Source organism: Macaca nemestrina, chromosome 9, assembly GCF_043159975.1.
Source record: "Macaca nemestrina isolate mMacNem1 chromosome 9, mMacNem.hap1, whole genome shotgun sequence".
In the NCBI taxonomy this organism is placed as follows: domain Eukaryota; kingdom Metazoa; phylum Chordata; class Mammalia; order Primates; family Cercopithecidae; genus Macaca; species Macaca nemestrina.
The window spans coordinates 57,881,657-57,905,254 of NC_092133.1; the positions used below are offsets into that span (position 1 = coordinate 57,881,657).

Sequence of the window (23,598 nt, forward strand, 5' to 3'; positions counted from 1 at the left end):
GAAAAAGCCACTTGAAATTTAGTAACATAAGATGTAACATCTGTAGCTGGACTAGAGATGACCTAGTCCAACTCCCTAATTTTACAAACAAAGAAACCACATCTCAGACTGAGCAGCAGAGCCAATCCAGAACTCTGACTACACATTTAAGGGGAAAAAAAATCCACATTTTTAGAACATTCAAATCTGGAATAAAGATACCACCTAGATTTTTCAGAGCTGCTGCTATTTCAGTTTGTTTATTTTTAACTAAACTAGTGTGATTCGCAGATTGTAGGTGAGAGGTCTCTTTTGAGAACATGTATTGCTATGTACACCTTTGTCCACAAAATCAGTTTTGTAGTTAATTTCTGAGATTTCAGATTTCATGAAAAGCCAGAGAAACTTAGAGTACCTAGACCCATTCTTTATAAGGGAAGACATGCTTCTTTAGGTCACTGAAATAATGACATTTGCCATGTATGGAATAAAAAGCTGCCTTGCCTAGGAGGAAGGACTTGGGTGCTCACTGAAAGTGTCCTGTTTCTAGAATGCCAAGCACATACAACTAATTGGCAGTAGTTTCCTCCCAAGCAAGAAAATCCTGCCTGCTGACCAGAGAAAAGTGCCTAATACGGTTAAAGAATCACTAAATGAGACTTTTTTAAAAAAACGAAAAAAAAAAAAAAGGGTAGGGGCTAGGGAGAGCTAAGCAGAGAGGGAAATATTGAGAACTGTAACATATTTCCTGGTAATAATTTATGAGCCTACTGGAGAAAAAAGAAACACACAAACTATGAATAAAATATCTAAACGTAAACATCATGCTTTCTGCAAATTTTCTTTAGTTAAAAATTAAGGCTGAGGTTGACTAAAGTAAATGACTACATTTTCATGGTCTCTTATTTCCTTGATGCTAAGGGTTACCAACTGATTTACAACTTCCTGTGTTGTTTTTTAAATCTATATTTGTCAGCATATTTTTAATGTCAGATTACTTAAAATAGACATCTTGGCTCTAAGAGGTCAGAAATAATAATATTAGGTTGACTTCTCTGAAGATTTCATAGCACTTTACAAACATTCTAATTTAGCACCAGAAACTTTTTATTTCTAATTGAATATGGTTTTAAGAAGTTTCGCCCCCACCTTTCAATTGCAGACTTCGGGACTGAAGTGCAGTTCAATCAGTATGCTTTGAAGTTAAGTAAATTACATGATAGCTTTATCCAAATAGTTTCAGCCTCCTCCTCCTATTCAGGTAGTTTCAACTGTCAACATAACAGGAAGTGCATGAAAAAAAGAAAGACTCGAACCAAGGACCTAGCATTCTTCCACTGTAGTTTCTTTCTGTTCTAACCATTATAATTTATTATCTCATATGATTTCTGCAAATTATAGGTGCTTATTCAAAAAGAGGATAATATGAGAGCCTTGAAATAGCTTCATCTTCTTGTAAGCTATCATAATGTCTAATGAAAATGCAATCTCCATAAAATAAAATTTTAAAATATTAAAAACCTCAATTTTAAATAGAATACTCTAGAAGAAACGAAACAAAAATCCATGCTTAGAATTGTTTGAAATATTTTATACTGAGTTCAAGGGTATGCCTTTTAGAGTATAACCTAGTAAGCTAAACAAATATACTCTGAGTGGCTTCTAAAAAATATTTTGAAAAGCATTAGATTTTTTAAACTATTTATAATGGCACCATACTTTTCCATCTCTCACCCTGAGGAAGTTGCAAGGTAAGGTCAATCTAAGAATCAAAAGTACAATGCTGAATTTAGTCGTTGAGCTCCAGTATTTCATTTTCACAAGAGAGACGTGTTGAAAGTTTGCCCTGTAAGCCCTGACTCTTTACTTTTGACAAAATTTGTTAAAGGCAATCTTTTAAAAATGAATGCAATCAGGGCAACCACAGGCCATATTTGAAGCTGAAAAACAAAAGATAAAGAGAGTGATAAATTGGGTGGGGGAAGGGGAGAGGCAGATTCTCTAATTGGAAAGTTAGATGTAAACACTCTCCTTTTCTAAATAGGTGTCTTGCCCCACTCCTGATCATGCTACATATCTACCTCATTATGTCATTCTATCTAGGCCTCAAAAGAGAAATTGTTTGGGACCAAGGAACTCTTCAAATAACATGGTATTGAATATATGTTTGATATTTTAAAGACTGTCACTATATGGAAACACAGTGATGGCATGTCCTCGTTAACAAATTCTTCCCAGGTAATTGGGCTGCTTGGGCAATGTTAACAATTACATATAAAAATAGCATGGACCAGCGTCCTCAATATGGCTACTCTAGTCTGTCTTTCAATGATGGCATTAGAAAGATGATCCTTTCAATAATAACAGTAATTATAAGTAATAATAATAATACACCTTGAGGTTTAATAATGCTTTCCCTTTGAAGAACTCCCAGTATTTTCATCCACATTATCTAGTTTGTGCTTGAAACAATTCGATGAAGTAGCCAGGTAGCAATTATCATTATCCTCCTTTTACAGATAAATAAACTGAGGCCTAGGGTTGTTCTTAGCATCCCACAGTTAGGAATAGAGCCAAGTCTAAAGCCTATAATTCCGTGATCTATCTTCCAGATTACTGCATCTTTAGAAAATATCTGGGTATCTGAAGCACTGCTCTATCCCTCAGGAAATGTTTACACCACGGCCAGATCAAAACATCTTTTCCTTTTAAATTGCATTTACACTACAAGAAGATGCTCCTTTTCTGATTCATGAAAGAGGATTTTATTGTCTGAGGTCATTAAAATAGGAATACTCAGATTTCTTTCCAAATTGTCATATTGGCCTTAAGCAGGAGTACACTTAAAAATTCAAAAGATATCTAAAATACTCTGGAATCAGTTACTTTAATTATCTAACTTTTTAAAAATTATTATTTGAAGCCCAAGCGAAACAAGATCAAATCAAGAGATAAATAAAAATGGACACAAGGTGTTAACTGGAGTGTCCTAGCCAGATTGCAAATTGGTTTACCGTGGCCTGCCAACTTAAATTTCTCCCTGCAGCTTCAGCTGGAATGGGTAATCTTCATTTCCTGTCCTAACTTGTTGTACTGTGTTACCGTTCACTGTTTAGGTGATTAGCATGTGTGGATCTGATGGTCTCAAAGCTCTATTAAGTTATAAATGTTCAAACTACCAGTATGCTGTGGATAAAAATAGAACTTGCTATTAGATGTCTATTCATACTCTGCAGAAGCCTGGCAACATTTTGAACCTTTTCAAAATGTAAATACTGCATATTAAGCATAGGAAAGAAAATTAATGTGCTGCATTTGCAAATTTATTTCCAAGTCAAAAATGCAAAGGAGGAGGAGGACTCTTGTTAGTAGAATTGATATTCTACATTTACAGAGTATATTAAGAAGATTGTAATGGCCCTATCACAAAAGAAAAATACTTTAAAAATGGATTAATTAGTTTCTCTGATAATGTTGGCTTTTGAATTTCCTCTTTTCATTTAAAATTTATGGCCTCAGTATGACATTACTAGAGTTTATTGCATTTTGCAGGTGGCATTCATATGTTGTTGCTTTATGTGCCGTATATTGTGGGCAATGGGTTGCAAGTTTTTGTTAAAAATTTCCAGAACCACACAAGTACTTCTTAATTAGACTTGCAAATGAGTAATGCCTTTCTTCAAGGGGGGGAAATCGTTAAAACATTACAGGAATTTCTGTGCTTTTTTCCCCTTAGTTAATAGTCAGGAAAGTTTGCAGTAAAGTTTACTTTTTGAAACTTTGACATTTTATAGTAAGTTCTGATTTACATATGAAGTCATCATCTGACAATTCCAAACAAATGTCTTTACAAAGCAAACCAGTATTTTGTCTATGTGCCTGTGTCTCAAAAAAGCTTGAGCAGATTTATCTTGCTTTCTGCTATTCAAAATAGTGGAAAGATGTAATCTTAACTGCATATTTAATATCTTAAAAATTTAATAATAGATTTTAATAATTTAATAATTACCCCCTTAGTCATAGATTCCAGTGGCACAACCACTACACACAAATCACTATACTTTCTCCAAACAAGCATTACTAAAGTAAAACAATACATCAGAGCTCATACTATTGATAATGTTAACACGGAAAGTAGAAAAAAGAAAGCATGAAGTGATCAAATTTTCAGATAAAATCTTTATACCACTTCTCAGACACAGTAAGATCTAGAAACAGAGTCTAATTTCTATAAGCATGTTTTTAGATCCAAACTGACCCTGTACTTAGTTCCAAGAGAGTTCAAAATTCTTAGTATTTATTCCCATGGCAGATGTCCATTTCATCTTGAATATGCAAATTTTTAAAAGATTTCTTATGATTTTATTTGGCTTGTAAATAACAACCTTGATTTTTTAAGATACATAATGCTTGGCAATGACATTTTATACTTACGAGTATTAAATTATGCCAAAAAGCCATTTACTTGATATTCTTCAAATACTATAGCACAATTCAACTTAAAGCACAATTCAACTTTAAATACCATAGCACAAGTCAGGTAAAGATGTAAACCATCTTAAATAACACTAATGCAATGTGCACGTAATGAACAATATAACTAACTTAATTTTCATGTAACAGATAACATCTGGGGGAAATGTATATTGGCAAGTTATGCAAAACTAATTTTCTAGCAACCACATCTGTAGATGTTATTTATTGTATGTTCACTTAACAGTCCATTATTCTGTTTAGAAATCTATTCTCTTCTTTATTAGAGCTTTTAATGTACTCACCTTAGTTCAAATGGTCTGCTCATTATCAGAAAAAATATAAATGGCATTCACATGGAACAACGTGATTGTTTTTATTATATCCATTTGTGTTCAAGCATTCAAAAATGGCAAGAGAAACACATTTATTGCTTTACATTCAAAGTAATATTTAGGGGGTATTTGAAAGTCAAGCAAAACCAATCATTTGGCCAAATGGATGTATGTGTATAATCAGAAACTCCTGATTTTTAATCTCAGCATTAGGCCTCAGGCAACTCACTTAAAGGCCTTCCCTTTGTTTCCTGATCTGAAGATTATGAGTGCTATTCTCATATAGAAAAAGGGAGGTTGCTAAATCAGGGTACCAAATAGGAGTGTTTTTTTAATAAACATTCTTGATCCTTTTCTGTTTTTATTTTTCCAGATTTAAGAGGTAACATATTAGACTTTTGAGGGGAAAAAAATGAGACAATTACAATTCTGCAGGAATGTATAAAAATAGTTATAAAACTAGCTTTATTTAATTTGCTTCAACTATTCATAGACTTGAGGAAATTATAACGTTCTTTCAGAAAATCTAACTTAATAAAGCTGACCATGTCTCTCTGTTTTTAAATAGATTTTATTACAGAACCAGCGATGTTGTAAAACATGAGGTTTTGTTAAAAAAATACAAAGGCCTAATTGTATTTTTTAAAGAAACTATTGCATCAGACGGTTTCATTTAAACATAGTTTCTGGCTCTGGGCTCTCACCACAATTATTGATTCTAATTTTCCTTAAACTTGCTTTTTAAAAAGGCTACCATTTTTAATGTGAAAAAAATCACTGTGATGCTTCTGGGCATTATGTTTATTTCAAACCATATATTTGACAATGTACTTTATTATTATTAATGAAAAGACTTTATATTTACCCTCTTCTGAAATTGGGACATTTCTTTCCCTTGCAGTATCTCACTAACACAGCTAAGCGTAATTCTTCATAAAAAAGAAAAACAGAGCTAGGGTTTGGTTCACTAATAGTATGCAAAACACCCTGAAGAAATTCTCACCCCCTAGTTTCTGTGCACCAATTAAATCAAATTAATAGTTATGTGGGCTACACTCATAAAAATGAGGGCAAAGAAAAGCTCAACTCTCAGTCAGAACTTCAGGTTCTTGGGAGTTTCACTCCACCAAAGAAATGATGATGTGGAAGCTGGGAAGTTCCAAGTTTCCAAGTGTGTGCCCAGTACACACACACACACACACACACGGTGCCAAAGACCAGGAAACTGGGTAGTTGGTGAGTCATTCAGATGAGCCTTATAAAGAAATCCAGAGCACAGGGATGTGAGAGAAAGAAATGAGAGAATTGGACACAAATACCTGCTTCCATTTAAGTGTATAATCTGATGGGGAAATAGGTACAAGTAGAAAAGGGCCGATGGTAGAATCTGCTACTACCAGGCCGGAGAGGCAACCTATTGAGAACTTCCACAGGGTGTGAGGTCAAGTGAGCAGAAAGGCCTAGCCTGTGTATGGCCAAGCTCAGCAACAAGACAGATATGGTGACAGTAGACCAGAGAAAATTCTACTGCCTTAAAAACAACACTTTTACCTTGCAGATTATCTCAGTGCCTGCAGTAAATTCAGTAAACTCCATTCAATTCCTTTCTCTCTTCTTTTTGCCATCTCACTCATCCCCACCACCCCCACTCCTGTTCCTCAGTGTATATTAAAGTCTATACCACTAAGTAAATACCTCATCATCTTCCCTTGTCTCTGATTCCCATGTGCAGCTTATTTATTTTACCTATAATGTTTCAGAGGCCATTTAAATATGTTTAGCTGTCTCCTTTTCCTAGCTTGGTAAGATAAAGAGCAATAGAAGGTAAAGGAAGGATGAAAAACAAGAGTGCTGAAAAAAGGTACAAATCATTTTGTGGGAAGATGAAATTCTTGTATGCCCCATTTACGAAAAATGCAATGGCTCGTGGAAGTGCATAAGAGAAAAGAACCGTTCTGATATGTTTTCTAAATATTCTATTTTGATTAACATTTAGTTGACTTAAGATAAACAATCTGGAATGATGTCACCTAACAGAATAAAAATTAAGTGCTTGATAATAGCAGTAATTTCCAAATATGGCAACTTAATGACGTATTACAGTTTACTGAAAACCACAAAGGACAAGAAGTCAGCACACCAGAGTTTAACTCCCAGCCCTGTCAAGAAGTAATTATTTGACCTTAGGCCAATCATTTAACCTCTTGGTTTCCAAATCTTTTTGCCTATAAAGTTAGGACACGTTGGGGCTTCTATATATTTACACTAAGCAGCAACTTTGTATAAAATCAAGTTAAAATTAATAATATTAATTCAATGCAAAACACATAAGCATTTGTAAGACCAAAAATAAAACTTAGCTGCCAGTACATTCCAAAGCCTATCTAAATCAAAAACATTAATATTTAAATGGTGACATGTAACATACAAATTCATTTGAAATATCGTGGAGACATTAAAAATGAATTCATGATTATTTCATTGGTTTTTCTTTTTCAGGCTTCACAGGATGATAATTCTTTGGCGAATTTATGCATTTTCACATTTTTGTCTTCAAACTTACATTTGAAGCTCTAATCTTGGGGCCTGACTTTGTCAGCATACTGTGGGTGACTTCATCTCTGGGCCACAGTAACAGGCTCCTATAAAGTAAAACAATTTATCAATTTACAACGAGGCATGTAGTAGGCGTGAAAACGACAACCCTCAAGTGGGCATGTCTCTACAGATCAACTGGGACGGGAATTCAAATTATAACCAAAATATTGCTTATTAAACATGGAATTAGAACAACACCTAATTAAATGAATCAAATGTTTAATGTGATGAATACCCTCATCTCCCCTTTCCCTCCCCTGAGACAGAGTGAGATGGGCACTGCCAAAGTTGGCTTCCTTGACTCTCCTTTCCCTTCATTTCCAGTGTTAACCAACCATCAGCCTCCTTCTGAGCGGCACGCTGCTGCTAAAGAATTCTTCAATGCTCATAGTGAAGTCTTGCCTTGCCCTCTGTGTGTTTGGCAAATCTCCTCCCTGGTCTACTGGCTTCATATATTAACCTTTGCAGCCCTTATCGTCTTCATCACCAAGTTCTTGATGGCCACTTCAGCAGCTACATTCTGCCGAGTCATAGCAGTCCCCATCAGGATGTCATTAAGTGTATTAAACACCTAATCCTCTGCCAGAACTAGAGAAGATACACATAGCATCTAAAACTTGGTTCTCCACCTACAGAGGGCTTATAGTCAGGAGAAAGGGGATACTGAAGCACATAACAGTTAAGATCGAGGAGATACTACATGAAATCGTAAACCACAGAGTATAGAAAGGGAATGAGACAGTGGGCAAACAAAGTGTTAATTTTGAGAAATGGAGCTCAAAAAGCACTAGAGAACCAAGAGGGCAATGGCATCAAAAATTCAAAGGAGGTGGCACTTGAAAGATAACAGACTTGGAACTATGGGACATATGTAACGGAACTGACCGAAACTGTGGTTGCTCACCAAAGGCTGTGTCATAATTCAACTTTTTTCTTCCCATCAGCAAGTGATAGAGGTTGTCAAGTCTGCATGTAGCCCTTTCCCAAATCCTCTGGAAGAAGGAATCTCATCTGATATTTATTCAACATTCATAGAGCCCCCCACAACATTGGATACAGAAATGAAGGTATGTTTCTTTTTGTCTTTTCATTCACCCTACCTCATCATTATATTCTCTTGGGGTGGGAGAAAACGAACTAAAGGTTTTCTTCACTTTCTTTGCCTCTGATTTTTCCCAACCAAATACAAATATTTCTCGAAGTGTCAATTCAAAGATGAGACCGCTGATGGTAGTTCAGCAATTTTAATCCTTTGCACCCCACCCTTCCTAATCTCCACCTTCACTTTCCCCTAGGCACCACGTTGATACCATGACTTGATCTGTCATAATCCTTATGAATGGGAATATAAATGCAGAGTAACATCAAATCAAAATCTCCCTCCAGATTGACATTGTTTCTGCTAGAAAAGTATCCAATAGAAATTTGAGGTTCAAGTGAGAACACATGGACACAGGGAGGGGAACAACGCACATGTGGGCCAGTTGGAGGGTGGACAAGGAAGGGAAGGGAGAACATCAGGACAAATAGCTAATGCATGCGGGCCTTAAAACCTAGATGACAGGTTGACAGGTGCAGCAAACCACCATGGTACTCGTATACTTATGTAACAAACCTACACATTTTGCACTTGTATCCTGGAACTTAAAGTAAAATAAAATAAATTTAAAACAAGAAGTTTTACATTCCATATAAATCACCGAATGCTCTAGAAATCACCTGAGTGTTGTTTACCTTCAATATTCTAGGGGTTGGATCAAGAACAAAGTCCTGAGGAGTCTCAGCCAGAAACTGACACCTCAAACATGGATCCTTTAGTTGGGTTCACCATTGAAGATGTAAAATCAGTGCTGGATCAAGTCACAGATGACATTTTAATCAGCATTCAGGTACTTAGTATTGATAGTATGCTCACTTACTTTATTACTGGTTAATTAGCCAACCTTAACTTTAATGTCTATAAACACTTCCCACACGGCCAGCACGAGTGATGCTTATGATGAAGTTCAATTTAACAGCTTCACGTAATTCTCAGTTGCGTCATCAGAGATTCAGTAAGATCACAAAATAGATTTTCCAACAGCATCTAGTGTGGTGCATGTTATCAGTTAACAAAATCAACGACAAAATCCAAAAAATAACATGGTAAAGGCTTTATATCTTGTCAAACTGTAAATGTTGCTCATGCAAAAGGAATTGGAGTGCATTTCTAAATGGTAAACACTGAAGATCAAACCTTAATCCTTAGCTAAGTGTTCTCCCCAAATTTCTAAAGACTTTCAGATCTTTGAACTGCCTCTCAGACAGTTTGTTCCTTTTCACCTATCATTAATGGCTAAGCAGTTTACACCAATAACTACACGAACATAGTGATGGCAGCAGCCATATGAATAGCAGCTGCCAATGATTTATTAACTGGCTTAGGTTTATGCTTAGTTCTTTCTCATTCTGTTCAAAAAACAAACAGCCATTTCTACCCCAACTCAAAGACTTACAGGAATTCACATAATTTTTCAGGCCAAATGATTAAATAAGTAAAATGCACATTCTGAGTACACTTGCAATTTCTTTAGAAATGACTATAAATCAGGAGGGCAACCTAGTGCATATTTAAAATATTAATGCACCTCAGGAGAAGATTTAGTTGTCATCTGAACATGAGACCATATATTAAAAGCCCACTGTATTAACAACTAATTTAAAAAGAGCACAAGATTAGCTTGGCATAAACATACCTTGTTACTTGTTTAATCATCAAATGTTATTGCACTATTTACACGAACATTTAATGATTTGGTGCCAACAGGCTCAGCCAAAGTCCTCAGCTTAATAAGGGGTGTTTAGTGTTTACCAGAAATAGTGGAAGAAGACGTTTTACACAAAGCTTTATTGTTAACAACCCCATGAATGTAATAACTGGTTATTGTGTAGAAGGGCAGAGTGCAGTTGAATTAAGCTGAGTTCAGAACATATCTCCTTTTTAGATTTGATAACATTTCATCTAAATATAGTTTATGTATAATCATGGCTCTGGGCTCCTTTGCAATCCTGCAGCTCTGAAATTATTGCCAAGGAACTACTAGACAGTAACTGAATTGTTTGCAGGCCCAAAAAATCGAAAACGTCTTTACCAAAGCTGTCTTCCATGCAGTGAACAGTATGTTTTTAACTATTCATTGAAATTATTTTCAATATTACAGTCTACAGCATTTATACCACTACTCTGTATGATAGCTGTGTGTCTGTATGTTATCTTCCCATTGGCCTGAAGCCATCCTGGAGGTTCAATAGCTTGCTCACCTAAATGTAATTAAGCACGGAGAGGACATGGACCAGAGGACAGGGATGCAGATCCGCTAGGTGCCACAATCATTTCCATAGTAAGTGGATTTGTAGATATCAGCCTGGGCCAAATTACTGCCAATTTTTCAATGAAACAGCATGATGATGTGGAATTATACAATGGCTCGAGATGGCAAACCCCTTTATGTATTTTTTCTCAGTAATCCTAGTAAACTCCATGTGAGTGAGGCAGGCACTTCCCCTGATAAATTGAAAAATGGGACACAGAAAGACTTAAGTTATTTGTGCAGAGTTCCCAGGGTCGACAACTGATGAAAGACCCTGAATGAGAGCTGTGACCTGGGTTCTAGTTCTAATTCCAGTGCTATCCACAAAAACCACATAACTTCTAATATCACAACCAGACTACTTTGGATGTTAATACTCCCGTGGTGTGGCACTTTTTCTGTGTTTACCCTTGCGTCTTGGTCAGATTCCAAGTTGGGTAATTACTCTCTGCTTACCTAAATTCCTCCTCCTATTTTAGATGTATAGGTTATTTTCCACTTCTAAAACCTGCCTTCCAGTGTTCCTTGCTCTAAGAACTGCCATATCCCGTTTCAAAGGTAGCTATGTGTCAGTGGTCAGTGTATATATGCCATTTGAATACATTGACCTGCTGTAGGAACATTTAATGAATTACTGCTTGTGAGATGTTTTAAATTTTCCCACAGATTTTTTTCTCCTCCTTTGTGTAAAGGTCATACTGTTATTACAATTTTTGCAAAAAAAAAAAAAAAAACTGGCAGTAAATAATTCATGTTTTAAGTACAGTTTTTTTCAAAACTCCTTTTCTATGTGGTTTCAGGCATATTTGACCTTCTCTAATACAGAAATTACTGAAAATGTAGTATGAATCCATAAGTTTTTTATGTTAATTCACTTATTTTCCCATTGACTCATTTTATGGTTTTAGAGATTTATTAAGAATGAAGTTATCTTGGCCCTGAGATGTTAATTAAAATTATACTGAATAGAGCAAACATTTTAAGCCTGTATAGTTTAGGTATTTTAATTTTAAAGATACATTCAAAATGAAATTATTTTGGCCCTGAGTTGTGTAATAAAAATTATACCCAATGGAGCAAACTTAAATATATTTAAAGAACTACATTTCAGAGAAATATGAATGCTAACACTAAATTCTTACATTACATGTTGGCTGTTGGCCCTGTCTAAGCAATAGAGTAAAATAATGTAAAAACTTTGAGGGAAGTTTGCCATCTTGGGACGCTAGATGTTTTTAGGTCAACTTGAATTTTCCAGGTTAGAAAAGCTGAGCATGAGATCATCTCAAAGAAGTGGTCAATGAGAGACTACTGAACCTATTTTTTTTTTTCCTTTAAAAAATCAAAAACTAGAACCAGACCCAACCACAGTATTTGCAGGATTGTTTGTCTGTTCAGCAAGGTTCTGAAGAATGATAAAGAAAAGTGGCTAATGGCAGCCTGTTCTTGACTAGAAGTAGAGCCTTTAGATCCAAACTCCGCTGGTTGTGACTGAACTAAAGTACTAAGCACTAAAGTCTGGAGATCTGAAACATTATTCACCTTTGTCAGTATGCCATTCTTTTAGGTGCACCTTCAGGAACCTTTTCCCAAGGCCTACACTTGTTTTGATAATTTCTGTCTCAGTAAAATACCAGAAAGGCCTCCAAGTGAATGTAAAATCTCTATGCAGTAGTGAAACAGAAACTGGTAGATGATAAGCACATTAATCCTTAGCTGAAAAGAAATGAGATTACTGGTGGGCATAGAGGGACATTAATTGAAAGTGGGAAGAATCAATTGTTTGAGTGGAGAAATTCTTCCCAATCCCTTGAAATTGTGGTAAAATTATTTCAAACCGTTTTAATCCCTATGTGGTCCAATATGTTGTATGCCATAAATTTATTTTAATGAGGCAGGAGTAACAGATTTTTAAGTATTTCATGACATCATAACAATGAAAGATAACATTGGTGAAGTATATCACAAAATTGGAAGTTGGAATTACGAATCCAAAAACTAAAGTGTGATGTTAACATAATCCTATTCCCCTACTTAATTTTTAAGGTAAGAGCTAAAATCCAGGTGGTGAAGTGAGTTACCTAAGGCGACATAGCTGAACTAGTACCTAGATCGTCCCAGTCCGAGACCAGTGCTGCTTTCGACCCTACCTAAAATCATGCGTAGATGATGATTTCTTTAGAGTCAGTACACCCTAAAGAAAAAGTTCCTCTGTGACCTGGAGGACAGTTCCATCCCTCCTTGCCTCCTCCACCCAACCACCAAGAAAGGAAAAGATAAGAAACCAGAGGCCAGAGCTTGATCCCAAGGTTTACTAAAGCTTGAATCAGAAAAGACTCATACTTGTGAGAATTCTGAACCCAGAATTGTTGGCACATATATGATCTTTCCAGAAATATCATATCTTACTGTGAGATGAGATCACATCTCATCAGATAAGGCAGCATGGACATTTCAAAACTATCTGTTATAGTTACCCTCTTGTAAATAAATATGAAAAATTATATCTGGGCTTAAAACAGTATTTGATTTTTTTAAATGTCTTCTATTTAAATTAAAATAATAAAAGGTTTGCAAAGTACAGTTACCCTGAAGCCCTCAAATAATGTTACAGCTATTAGAAATGTAACTTTTTGAGTTTATTAACACAGATGTGTATAAGCTACTCCTTATACAGTGGTAGACATTTTTTAAATCACCTAAACAAGAACAAAAACACCAATTTCGCCACGTCAACCACCACTGGTTTTTCTGTACCTAATTTTATTATCCCTTGTGAAAAAGGGAAGACATTTCCAGGGCTACTAATGTTTAGATAATGTGAAAGTATTTATGGAATTGTGCAGGTAGCAATATGAGTCCACAGAAGATCACTGCCAGAGGCAAAATGCTATCACCACCTCGGCAATCACAAAACCTGAGAGTAATTGCTTACTTTTTTTAACCAAAACTATACCACAAAGTGGCATCATTCCAAGAGTTCTAATGTATGATGAATACTCTTAATTATGGGAATTGTTCTAATTGTAAGATTATTTGTGTTGTTTTTTCGCAACAGAAGCTTCCTGGGATCTCATTTAGAATGTATTACACAGAAGACACAGACATCCATTGCAGATGGGTGGAGGGACCCACAGCACTGCAATAACTGAGCCCAAAGCAGTTATTCTGATTCGGTGCTTATTGGTAAAGTCTGTCTGAAAATACAGATAAATTATCCTATCTTCCAACACAAGGCTATGTGAAAAATGGCCATCCAAATACCACTTCCTGTTCATAGCAGACATGCTATACATTGGAAATGTGCAGAGAAATATGATAAAGTGTTATCACATCACTACAGGCTGAAACACAGCTATGTCTGCAAAACAGGAAGGTGTGTGAGGGATAATGTCTGTCTTTAGGCACTATAGTATGTCAAAACCACAAAGACAATGTGCAGCAAAAGATAGCTCCATCATAACCACGTTTTTTATGATTGTCTTCACAGACCGAGATAAACGAAAAACTGCAAATACAGGAAGAGGCCTTTAACGCACGAATAGAAAAATTGAAAAAGGCCTGAGGACTCGGTAGAAGGAGAGTGATGCTAAACTTCACAGAAACAAACAAAACCAGTCAGAATAATAGACTCTCTGGAGCGTCGTATCTCTGTCACTTAGTTGTGAAAGGAAAACCAAGCCCCAGTTTTTATTTTCCTAAGTAATTAGGAAAGTATTGGTCCCAATTTTGCTATCTCCCATCCCATAACAGCCTCTGAATTTATTGCACCAAGTGTAATAAGAATATTTTGTATACAAGAGTTTGGAGAATTATATATAAAAATACAATTACTTTTATGATAGTCCTTTGACGTTTTGACTAATAAATGCTATTCATCTTCAAGAAGAATGAAGCCAACTTTTTAAATAACCAGAAATAAAGAAAAATGATAATAACTTTATCCATTTTGACCCAAATGAACTGCCACATTACTGGAACACTGTGAAAAGATACCAGTACCACACTACTGAGGATAAAATTTGTTAAACAATAGTAATTCAAGTGCATATACGAGGGTTTTTTGTTTTTTTATTTTTTACTGAAATCATTTGTTTTTCTTATTTAAACGTTTCAGTGTGAAACCAATTTTCTGAAATTATATAATGCAGTTTGAAGCACTTTAATTTATTCTGTACTGTATTTGTTATTTCTAATCTTGTTACTCTCCCAGGAGAATACATGACCTATATAAAAAGAAGCAATGTATAAATGGTTATTAAAGAACAACCTATATATAGATTGTAAAAATCTTAAATACAAATCAAACTCATAGAGTTCCCAAAATTAACCATTATATTGCAGTGGAATGATTTTTTTAAAATCTCAAGTCTTTAAATACCTTTATTAAAATATAATTTCAAAAGAAAATATATCAACTTGCCAGCTGATTGTCCCCAGTTGGACAAATTAATTAATTACTACCAAACTCTTTTCCAAAGTTCTTATACGTCAGAGTATGCTGGAATGGAGAGCAGTTTCCCCAAAAATTTTCTAGGTTATACAGTACTTTGATCGGGGTGACACTTGATTGAATATCAGCTTTAACCCTACTTTCTCCATCAGTTCAAAGAAACTGCCCAAAATATATTCACTGGGGGCACAGGCAGATCTGACAGCATTTGGTAATTTTCTAACTACACTGATCAGCGAAGTAAGAGTACCTTTTAAGGTAAAACAATGTTTATTGTTCCTGCAGTTCCAAGACTAAAAGGCCTGGAGATGTGTTTCTTCTCTGAGCTGTCCTTCCTAAATGAAAACGTTGATGGCTGCAGATCAGTAGGAGGGCTCATGAAGTCTGGATTCCATCAGGCGGTGTTTTCTCCAGAACAAACTGAAACTGGGGAGACTGCAAATGTGGAATAAAGGAGCTTCCAGAAATCACCAAAAACAGCTTCACGTGCAATCGTCGGCACAGAATAGACCTGCATCTCCAATAAAGAGTGCTTATCTGAGCAAGGATATCAGTCAGAAGTATCAGGACTCTAAGACTGAACCAAAATAGCACTAGGATCCCTAAACACCATATAGAGACAATATATGTAAGCATGCCTAAAGCTGTGGTCTCTAGACTGAGACTCCCACAGTGTGATACTGGCTTCACACTGGTGAGTGTGTGACCTTGGACAGGCTACTCAACTTCTATTTGCTCATCTGTTAATTGGAAGTAATACTTTTTTTGAAGTGGTTATGAGGACTCAATATGCCGCTGCCCATCCCTAATACCCATTGCCCAGTTGCTTGATTAGACTGTCTGCCAGAATTCCAAGCCTTCTCTTTCTCTCCACTGGCACCTGTGGGGCAGCATGTCCTCTCCCTCTGTTGAAGTCATCCCATGGTAGCCACCCTGCCACTCTGTTCTCCTGTATTTTCCATGGTGGAGAAGCCCAGGGATCTCTCTGGCAACCCAACTTGAAGATAAAATAATAATAGGAGTAAGAGCAACCACAACTTGCAAAAGTATTTTTTGCCCATTCAAACAATTGGATACATGCATAAGTGGTCTTTTTTTAATATTGCTCTTTACATTCCTTTTCAGCAAGTAATATATCGGAGAGAGAATTTCCTATCAGTACATTTTAGCAACCATGTAATATTTCATTTTATCAATTTCATGATTTTTTGATGGGTCCTCCTGCTGAACTTTTTGGTTTCCAGCAGTTTGTTATCGCCATGCTGCATGGCCACCCTTGCGCACACATCTTTGTGAATGTGTATGATTATACCTGTAGGACAAAACTCTAGAGGTGGAATTCCTAGGTCCAATTGTATGTGCATTCCAATATTCTTAGATATTGTCAAAGATATTTCACCATTTTGTATGCCCACCAACAGTGTGTAAGAATACCTCTTTCTCGGCCGGGCGCGGTGGCTCAAGCCTGTAATCCCAGCACTTTGGGAGGCCGAGACGGGCAGATCATGAGGTCAGGAGATCGAGACCATCCTGGCTAACCCAGTGAAACTCCGTCTCTACTAAAAAATACAAAAAACTAGCCGGGCGAGGTGGCGGGCGCCTGTAGTCCCAGCTACTCGGGAGGCTGAGGCAGGAGAATGGCGTGAACCCGGGAGGCGGAGCTTGCAGTGAGCTGAGATCCGGCCCCTGCACTCCAGCCTGGGCGACAGAGCGAGACTCCGTCTCAAAAAAAAAAAAAAAAAAAAAGAATACCTCTTTCTCTACATTTTACCAACAACATACATTAGTCAATTTTTTGTCTTTGATATTCTGATAGAAAATAATGTCACACTATTGCTTTAATTTGCTTTTATTGTTTTACTCCACATGGGTTGAATACCTTTTCATATATTTATAAGAAAATATATATATATTCATTTAACATATATAATGTGTGATAATAATATATATATTATGGTTATTAGGAAGACTATATTCATTTAGTCTTCCTAATAACCCTGAGAGAGAGAGAGATGATAGATAGATAGATAGATAGATAGATAGATAGATAGATAGATAGATAGATAGATACTATTAGTCTTTAATCGTTAGCCTCATTTTATAGTTATGGAGCCTGAAGCTTAGAGGGATTATTAACCTAAACAGAGTTACACATTTAATGATTGGTGGGACGGGGCTTCCAAACCGAGTCTGACCTACTTTACAATGACGAAACTGGAATACAGAGAAAGTTTAGGTAACTCTCCATGATCATACTGCCTGCAGGTGGTAGAATTAAGTTTGGAACTTGGGCCAGTATGATCACAAAACCCAAGTGCTTAACCTTTATCTTCATCTAGCCATCTCGTAGTTGATATGAAATAAAGAGAAAGCTGACCTTTCCTTTTCCTTACTATATGATAGTATTATTAGAATAAGCAAGTTTGTTGCTGTTCCCTTATTACTATAATAAGGGAACAAACTTGCTTATGCTAATGAGTGTATTAAGTTTTTGAAAAATGTATCCAAGGATAGAATATATAACTCATTTCCATTCATCTATTCATTGTGATGTATTCGTTGAGCACCTTCTATTTGCCTGGGCATTTAGTGGTGAGCCAAATAGACATGGTATCTGCCCTAATAACTTAGTGGGGGCAGTTAATAGTAACTGTGATAAAGACAAGCTCAGGGAGTTAGGAGAATATAGGGCAAAGGAGCTTGGTGGCATCTAAAAGGTCAGAGAATCTTCCTATGGGTATCAACATCAGGGCTGGGCCCAAGAAAATTTAACCAAAGAGAAGGTGAAGGAAGAGGTGTTTCTGACAGAACGAGACATGTGCCAAGTCCCTGGGACACAAGCTGAAGCTGAAGAATTGTCCAGAGCCAACGCTGTTGTGGGGTTATGGAGCACATTACAGATTTTTATTTTTATTTTTTATTTTTATTATATTTTACTTATTTATTTATTTATTTTGAGACAGAGTCTGGCTCTGTCACCCAAGCTGGAGTTCTGTGGTGTGATCTTAGCTCACTGCAAGCTCCGCTCCCGGGTTCACGCCATTCTCCCACCCCAGCCTCCCGAGTAGCTGGGACTACAGGCGCCTGCCACCACACCCGGCTAATTTTTTTGTATTTTTAGTAGAGACAGGGTTTCACCATGTTAGCCAAGATGGTCTCGATCTCCTGACCTTGTGATCTGCCCACCTTGGCCTCCCAAAGTGCTGGAATTACAGGCGTGAGCCACTGTGCCTGGCCACAGATTTTTATTTTTAACGTAAAAACAATGACTCATTGTTGACAAACCTTAAGTAGCAAGTGACATCAGATTTGTGTTTTTAAAAAGGTCATCTCTCTGGTACCAAGACTTCTAGCCATGGAGACCTGGAAAAGGGAATATTCTTATAAAAAGAGTCCTACTGCTAATGATGTCATAGCAACACTTCATAGCAGTTTCTAAGAGAGGGAGAAATAAAGAAAATGTTTGACTTTTTTAAAGTGACAGAGTCCACCTACTCTAATTACTCTTTGGCATAAAGGTTGCCCTCTGAAGAGCCAGTTTAAAAATAATACCAACCTATCACTTAGGAGCAGCTTTTCTCTCGTCATCCACAATAAAGTATGTTTCTTCTATTTGCAGGAATAATTTGGAAAACTTTTTGCATAGATCCCATGATAAGTTTCAAAGAGCAAATATATTCATTATGTTATAAACAAGCCACAGACTGCCACTATTTCAGGTATTTGCAGGCACTGTTGTGCCTAAATATAACTGTGGAGTCATTTTTCCAAAATCTGAATATAAAGCCCCTATTTCTATCCTTCATTTGATTGGAACCATTCAATCATCCTGGTAGATAATAAGTTTGCATGTTCTTAGATTGCATTTCATTATGTTTCAGTTCCCCTAGAGAATAAATGTGCTCCTTTTCCCAACAATTGTAGAAGAGAAATACTTCTGACATCTCAAATTTCAGCCTCTGGAAGACGTCCCTCTTCTGGACATGAAAGTCATTTGTTTCCTGGACATTCATTTGTTAAATAAGAGAAGTCAAGACCCCCTCGTGACAGCCAAAATACCTATTAATTTAAGTTTCCAAAGAAAAACGAATCCAGATCAAAATAATTCCATCCAGATCAAAATAATTTCAAACCAAAGAGAGAATACTAAAAATTCCTTTTGCTTTCAGGATGACTTTCCTTTTCACAGAAGTACCTTCAGTGAAGAAGATTGGTTTATCATATTTTATTTGTCAGAGCTGCCAAAGTGTTTTATGTTAATATAATTTTTAGCTTCAGAGAATGTTCATTGAAAATGTCTTCAATGGTCATTTTGGTGTTTGTTTCTTCCTTTTAATCTAGCTTGTAATTTATTCTGGGCTTTCTAAGTACCACAATGAAAGAAGACAATTAAGGTCCTTAACTTGAGAGAGTCCATGGAATTAATGACGTTTATAATCTAGAGACAGAAGACACGCAAGTGAATTATTTTTTCAAAATAACATGCAGAATTATAATCACAAAATGTTTATAAGGATAATCCTCAAACCCATATAAACCCACTTACTTAAAATAATGTTGGTCCAAATCTTCTTTGCAGAATTCCAAATAAATTATGTGGATACTCCACTCCAAAGGAGGAGGAGTGTAACTCCACTGACGTATGGGCTGTACATAGTGACTTCCAAAGAATATACTATGGAAAAAATAATGCTTTTATAGTTGAGAAACCTGACAAACACTGCTTCAGCCAGGTTATCAAGGTCAACATCAACAGTCAATAAATCATGTTAATTCATGTACCCTTGACATGAGGTGAAAATGTTGAAGATCTCTGTGATCGTCATGCCAAAAACCTAAAACCCCGGTCTAATCATGAAGAAAACATCAGGCAAATTCCAAAAAAGGAACAGTCTATACCTGATTAGTACTCCTCAAAACTGCCAAAATCATCAAAACAAGGAAAGTGTGAGAAAATGTCACAGCCAAGAGGAGCTTAAAGAGAATGACAACTAAAATGTAATAAGGTATTCTGGATGGGATTCTGGAACAGAAAAAGGAAATCTTAAAAAATATGAATAAACTATGAATCTCAATTAATAAAAATGTGTCAATAGTAGTTCATGGACTGCACCAAATGTACTATACTAACGTAAGATTAATAATAATACTAAGAGGAAACTGTGCAGTGCTGGAGTGGGGACAGCATAGGGGAATTCTGTACTATCTGCTCAATTATTCTACAAATCTACAACTATCCTTAAAAAATCTAAAACTGTTTTAAAAGAATAAAATCTATTAATTTTTTAAAAGAATCTTAGTCAAAACAAAATTAATTAGAAGAAAAAATGCCCACAGTCAGATGTCACTATTGATAAAATGATACCCCCTTGCAAATGTCACATGGAAAATCAAATATAGTCATCTTGCAAATTAGAAAAAATATGCTCAGAAAAAAGAGAAAGTAATACATCCCATTTTAAAGAGGTAATTGTAAATTTCAACCGTTCTAGACTTATTCATACCTTCTTAGTTCCATAGTAGAATTTGAAACTTTTCCAAAAATATGCACACTTTATAAAAGCAGAGAACATAGATTTCTTTTAGTACCAAACTCGTTGTATAACACAACATTATAATGTGTTCTATCAGCTGATCTTAAATAGAGAGATCAACCAGGCTGGGTACAGTGGCTCACGCCTGTAATCCCAACACTTTGGGAGGCCAAGGCAGGAGAACTGCTTTAGGCCAGGAATTCAAGACCGGCCTAGGCAACATAGAGAGACCCTCATCTCTACAAAAGAAACTTAAAAATTATTCATGCCTGGTGGCACATACCTGTAGTCCCAGCTACTCGGGAGGCTGAAGTAGGAGGATCATTTGAGCATAGGAATTCGAGGCTGCAGTAAGTTATGATTGCACCACTGCATTCCAGCCTGGGGGACAGAGTGAGACCCCATCTCTAAAGCAAAAAGAGAGAGAGAGAGACAGAGAGAGAAATCAACCATTTATAGAATGGCCCCAGTCTCTCAAGCAGCTCACAATGAGGTAAGGCTTCTTTAGATTCTGCTAAGATTTCTCTAAATGAGCAGTCCTTGTTTTATATAACATGGAAAACACAGTAAATACATAAACAAATAAATGCTATCCAGCTACTTGAAATCAAGCCTGGTAATAATCATATCACCTGCCATCCTGGCACCAAAAAAAAAAGAGATCAAAATGGCCTGGTTATTAATATTTTCATTGAATATTCATCTCAAAATCAAAAAGAGGAAAAAAGTAGCCCCTGTTTTTGTTGTTGTTGTTGTTGTTTGTCTTTTTTTTCTTTTGAGATGGAGTCTTGCTTTGTCCCCCAGGCCGGAGTGCAGCGGCGAGATCTCGGCTCACTGCAAGCTCCACCTCCCAGGTTCACGCCATTCTTCTGCCTCAGCCTCCAGAGTAGCTGGGACTACAGGCGCCCGCCACCACGTCCAGCTAATGTTTTGTGTTTTTAGTAGAGACGGGATTTCACCATGTTAGCCAGGATGGTCTCGATCTCCTGACCTCGTGATCCACCTGCCTCAGCCTCCCAAAGTGCTGGGATTACAGGCGTGAGCCACTGCGCCCGGCCCCTAGGCCCTGTTGTTATACCAGTGACATTTTATATTAATGCATTGTCAATACATGTATAGCTTTCACAAAACCAAGGCCCAAATTCAACCAGAATAAAAGTAACATAGTACTCATCTTCCAACCTCACGTGGGAGTTGTTAAACTGTTACAATGACCAACAAAATATGAATTTTTTTTTTCCTTTTTTAGTATAAAAATTGATATGATAATTTTTCATTAACTCTACCCAGTCCCTTTTTGGGTTGTTATTGGACTTTATGGATTAGGATAAATTTAAAGTTTGCATTGAATTTGCAATAGTCAAAAATTCCAAATAAAAAGTGTTCTCGCTTGATTTTGCCAGAGCCAGAATTGTTCCATTTGCTTAGTATGCATAACTGAATGATCGAACAAAATCCATGACCAACAAGATTCGATTTAAAAATAGTACTACCGTAGGACCATGGTGGTAAAAGTCCTAAACATCTTCTAGTTTAACCCTTTCACAATAAAGAAACTGAGGGCCAGGAAAGTGAAAAGACGCTGTAATAACACAAGTAATTTATGGCAAAGTCCAAATTAGCATCCACATTATCATTCATTCATTCAAACATGGTTATATTCAACAAATGTTTACTGGGTGTCTTCTGTATGTCAGAAGCTATGCTAAGCATACATCAGCAATACAGATAAAACCACTGCCTCATGGAGTTTATAGTCTACTGAGAGAGGTAGATTTTAATCAATTACATAAACAATTAGTTTTAAAAAAACTATAATGCATTCTAGAAAAAGGGTATACCCTGCAGCAAGAGCTCACATAGAGAAATTTGACTAAATCAAGGAAGGTTCTAATGAAGAGGCACATGTCAAGGATGAATTGGGCACTCATTAAGGAGAGGAGGAAGTTTTTAAGCGAAGGGAACAGCAAGTGCAAATCCCTGTGGAAATAAAATATGGAAGGCAGAGCGTGTGAAAGGAGGCCTGTGTGGCTGAAGTCTCTAAGTAAGAGCATTTTCAAAGTTGAGGATGAATAGGTAAGTGGAGATTAGATAATGCAGAACCTTGTAAGTCAGAGTAAAGAGTTTTGTCTTTGTCCTAAATACAATCAGAAGTTACTAAAAGATTTTAAGCAGAACTTGGAGGTGGTTGGTGAAGGACAGGCATTTTGCACTATGCAAGGATTACTCTAGCTGCAGTAGGGAGAATGAAGAAGAGACCTGGGAGGATGGGGTCACCCCAATTAGGATATTTTCCAGCCCAGTGCTCTTTCTATTACCCTACATATGTGTCAGAATCTGCCCACCAAAATCCATTTTCCCATTCTCCCTAACCATGTGGCTGGACTCCATTTCCCAGATCCCTTTGCAGTTAGGTATGGCCATGTGATGAAGTTCTACCCAGTGGAATGTGGGCAGAAGTGAAATTGGCTATGTTAAGGGCTTTGTTCAAGACCAGGCAACACCTCCTGCATGTTCTCTTCTCTCATCTTCTGCTGGCTGCATAGCAGTGAGGACAATGAGAATTTGAAGGTAACAGTGCACTTACCAGCCTCAGTTCCTGAATAAACACATGACAGGAGAAACTCACCAACCTGGAGCACACATCCAGACTGTCTGACAAGCAATAAATATAAACTTCCACATCTTAGAGCCACTTCATTCTTGGGTCTATTCTTTACAACAATTTAGCCTGTTCTAATTAACTCAATCGATATGTCTTTCTATGTTATGCATACATAATATGTCTCATATGGGTCAATGTCTATAAACTGGAAAAACAACTAGCAAATTCATTAACTAGGGACCTGCTTATAGTTTTATTATATAAGGTAATT

General features: G+C 36.5%; 1 protein-coding gene and 1 long non-coding RNA gene across 9 annotated transcripts in view; one reads left to right on the top strand and one right to left on the bottom strand.

Moving 5' to 3' along the window:
* The window catches only part of CABCOCO1 (ciliary associated calcium binding coiled-coil 1), a 106,487-nt gene extending 89,550 nt beyond the window's left edge, over window positions 1-16,937 (top strand). For 2 of the 4 annotated variants that reach the window (XM_011715157.3, XM_071069604.1), the window contains exons 6-8: window positions 8,330-8,452; window positions 9,134-9,274; window positions 14,226-15,467. In XM_011715157.3, the coding sequence (XP_011713459.1) occupies window positions 8,330-8,452; window positions 9,134-9,274; window positions 14,226-14,300 (339 nt within the window). In that variant the 3' untranslated portion in view covers window positions 14,301-15,467. The other 2 variants (XR_011607779.1, XM_024788036.2) reach the window with 2 other exon arrangements.
* A 4,023-nt stretch (window positions 16,938-20,960) lies between these two features.
* The window catches only part of LOC105466172 (uncharacterized), a 96,661-nt gene continuing 94,023 nt past the window's right edge, over window positions 20,961-23,598 (bottom strand). For all 5 annotated transcript variants that reach the window (XR_978022.3, XR_003014512.2, XR_003014511.2 and 2 more), the window contains one exon: window positions 20,961-21,129. This is a non-coding gene — a long non-coding RNA (uncharacterized lncRNA). The remainder of the gene's footprint in view (window positions 21,130-23,598) is intronic.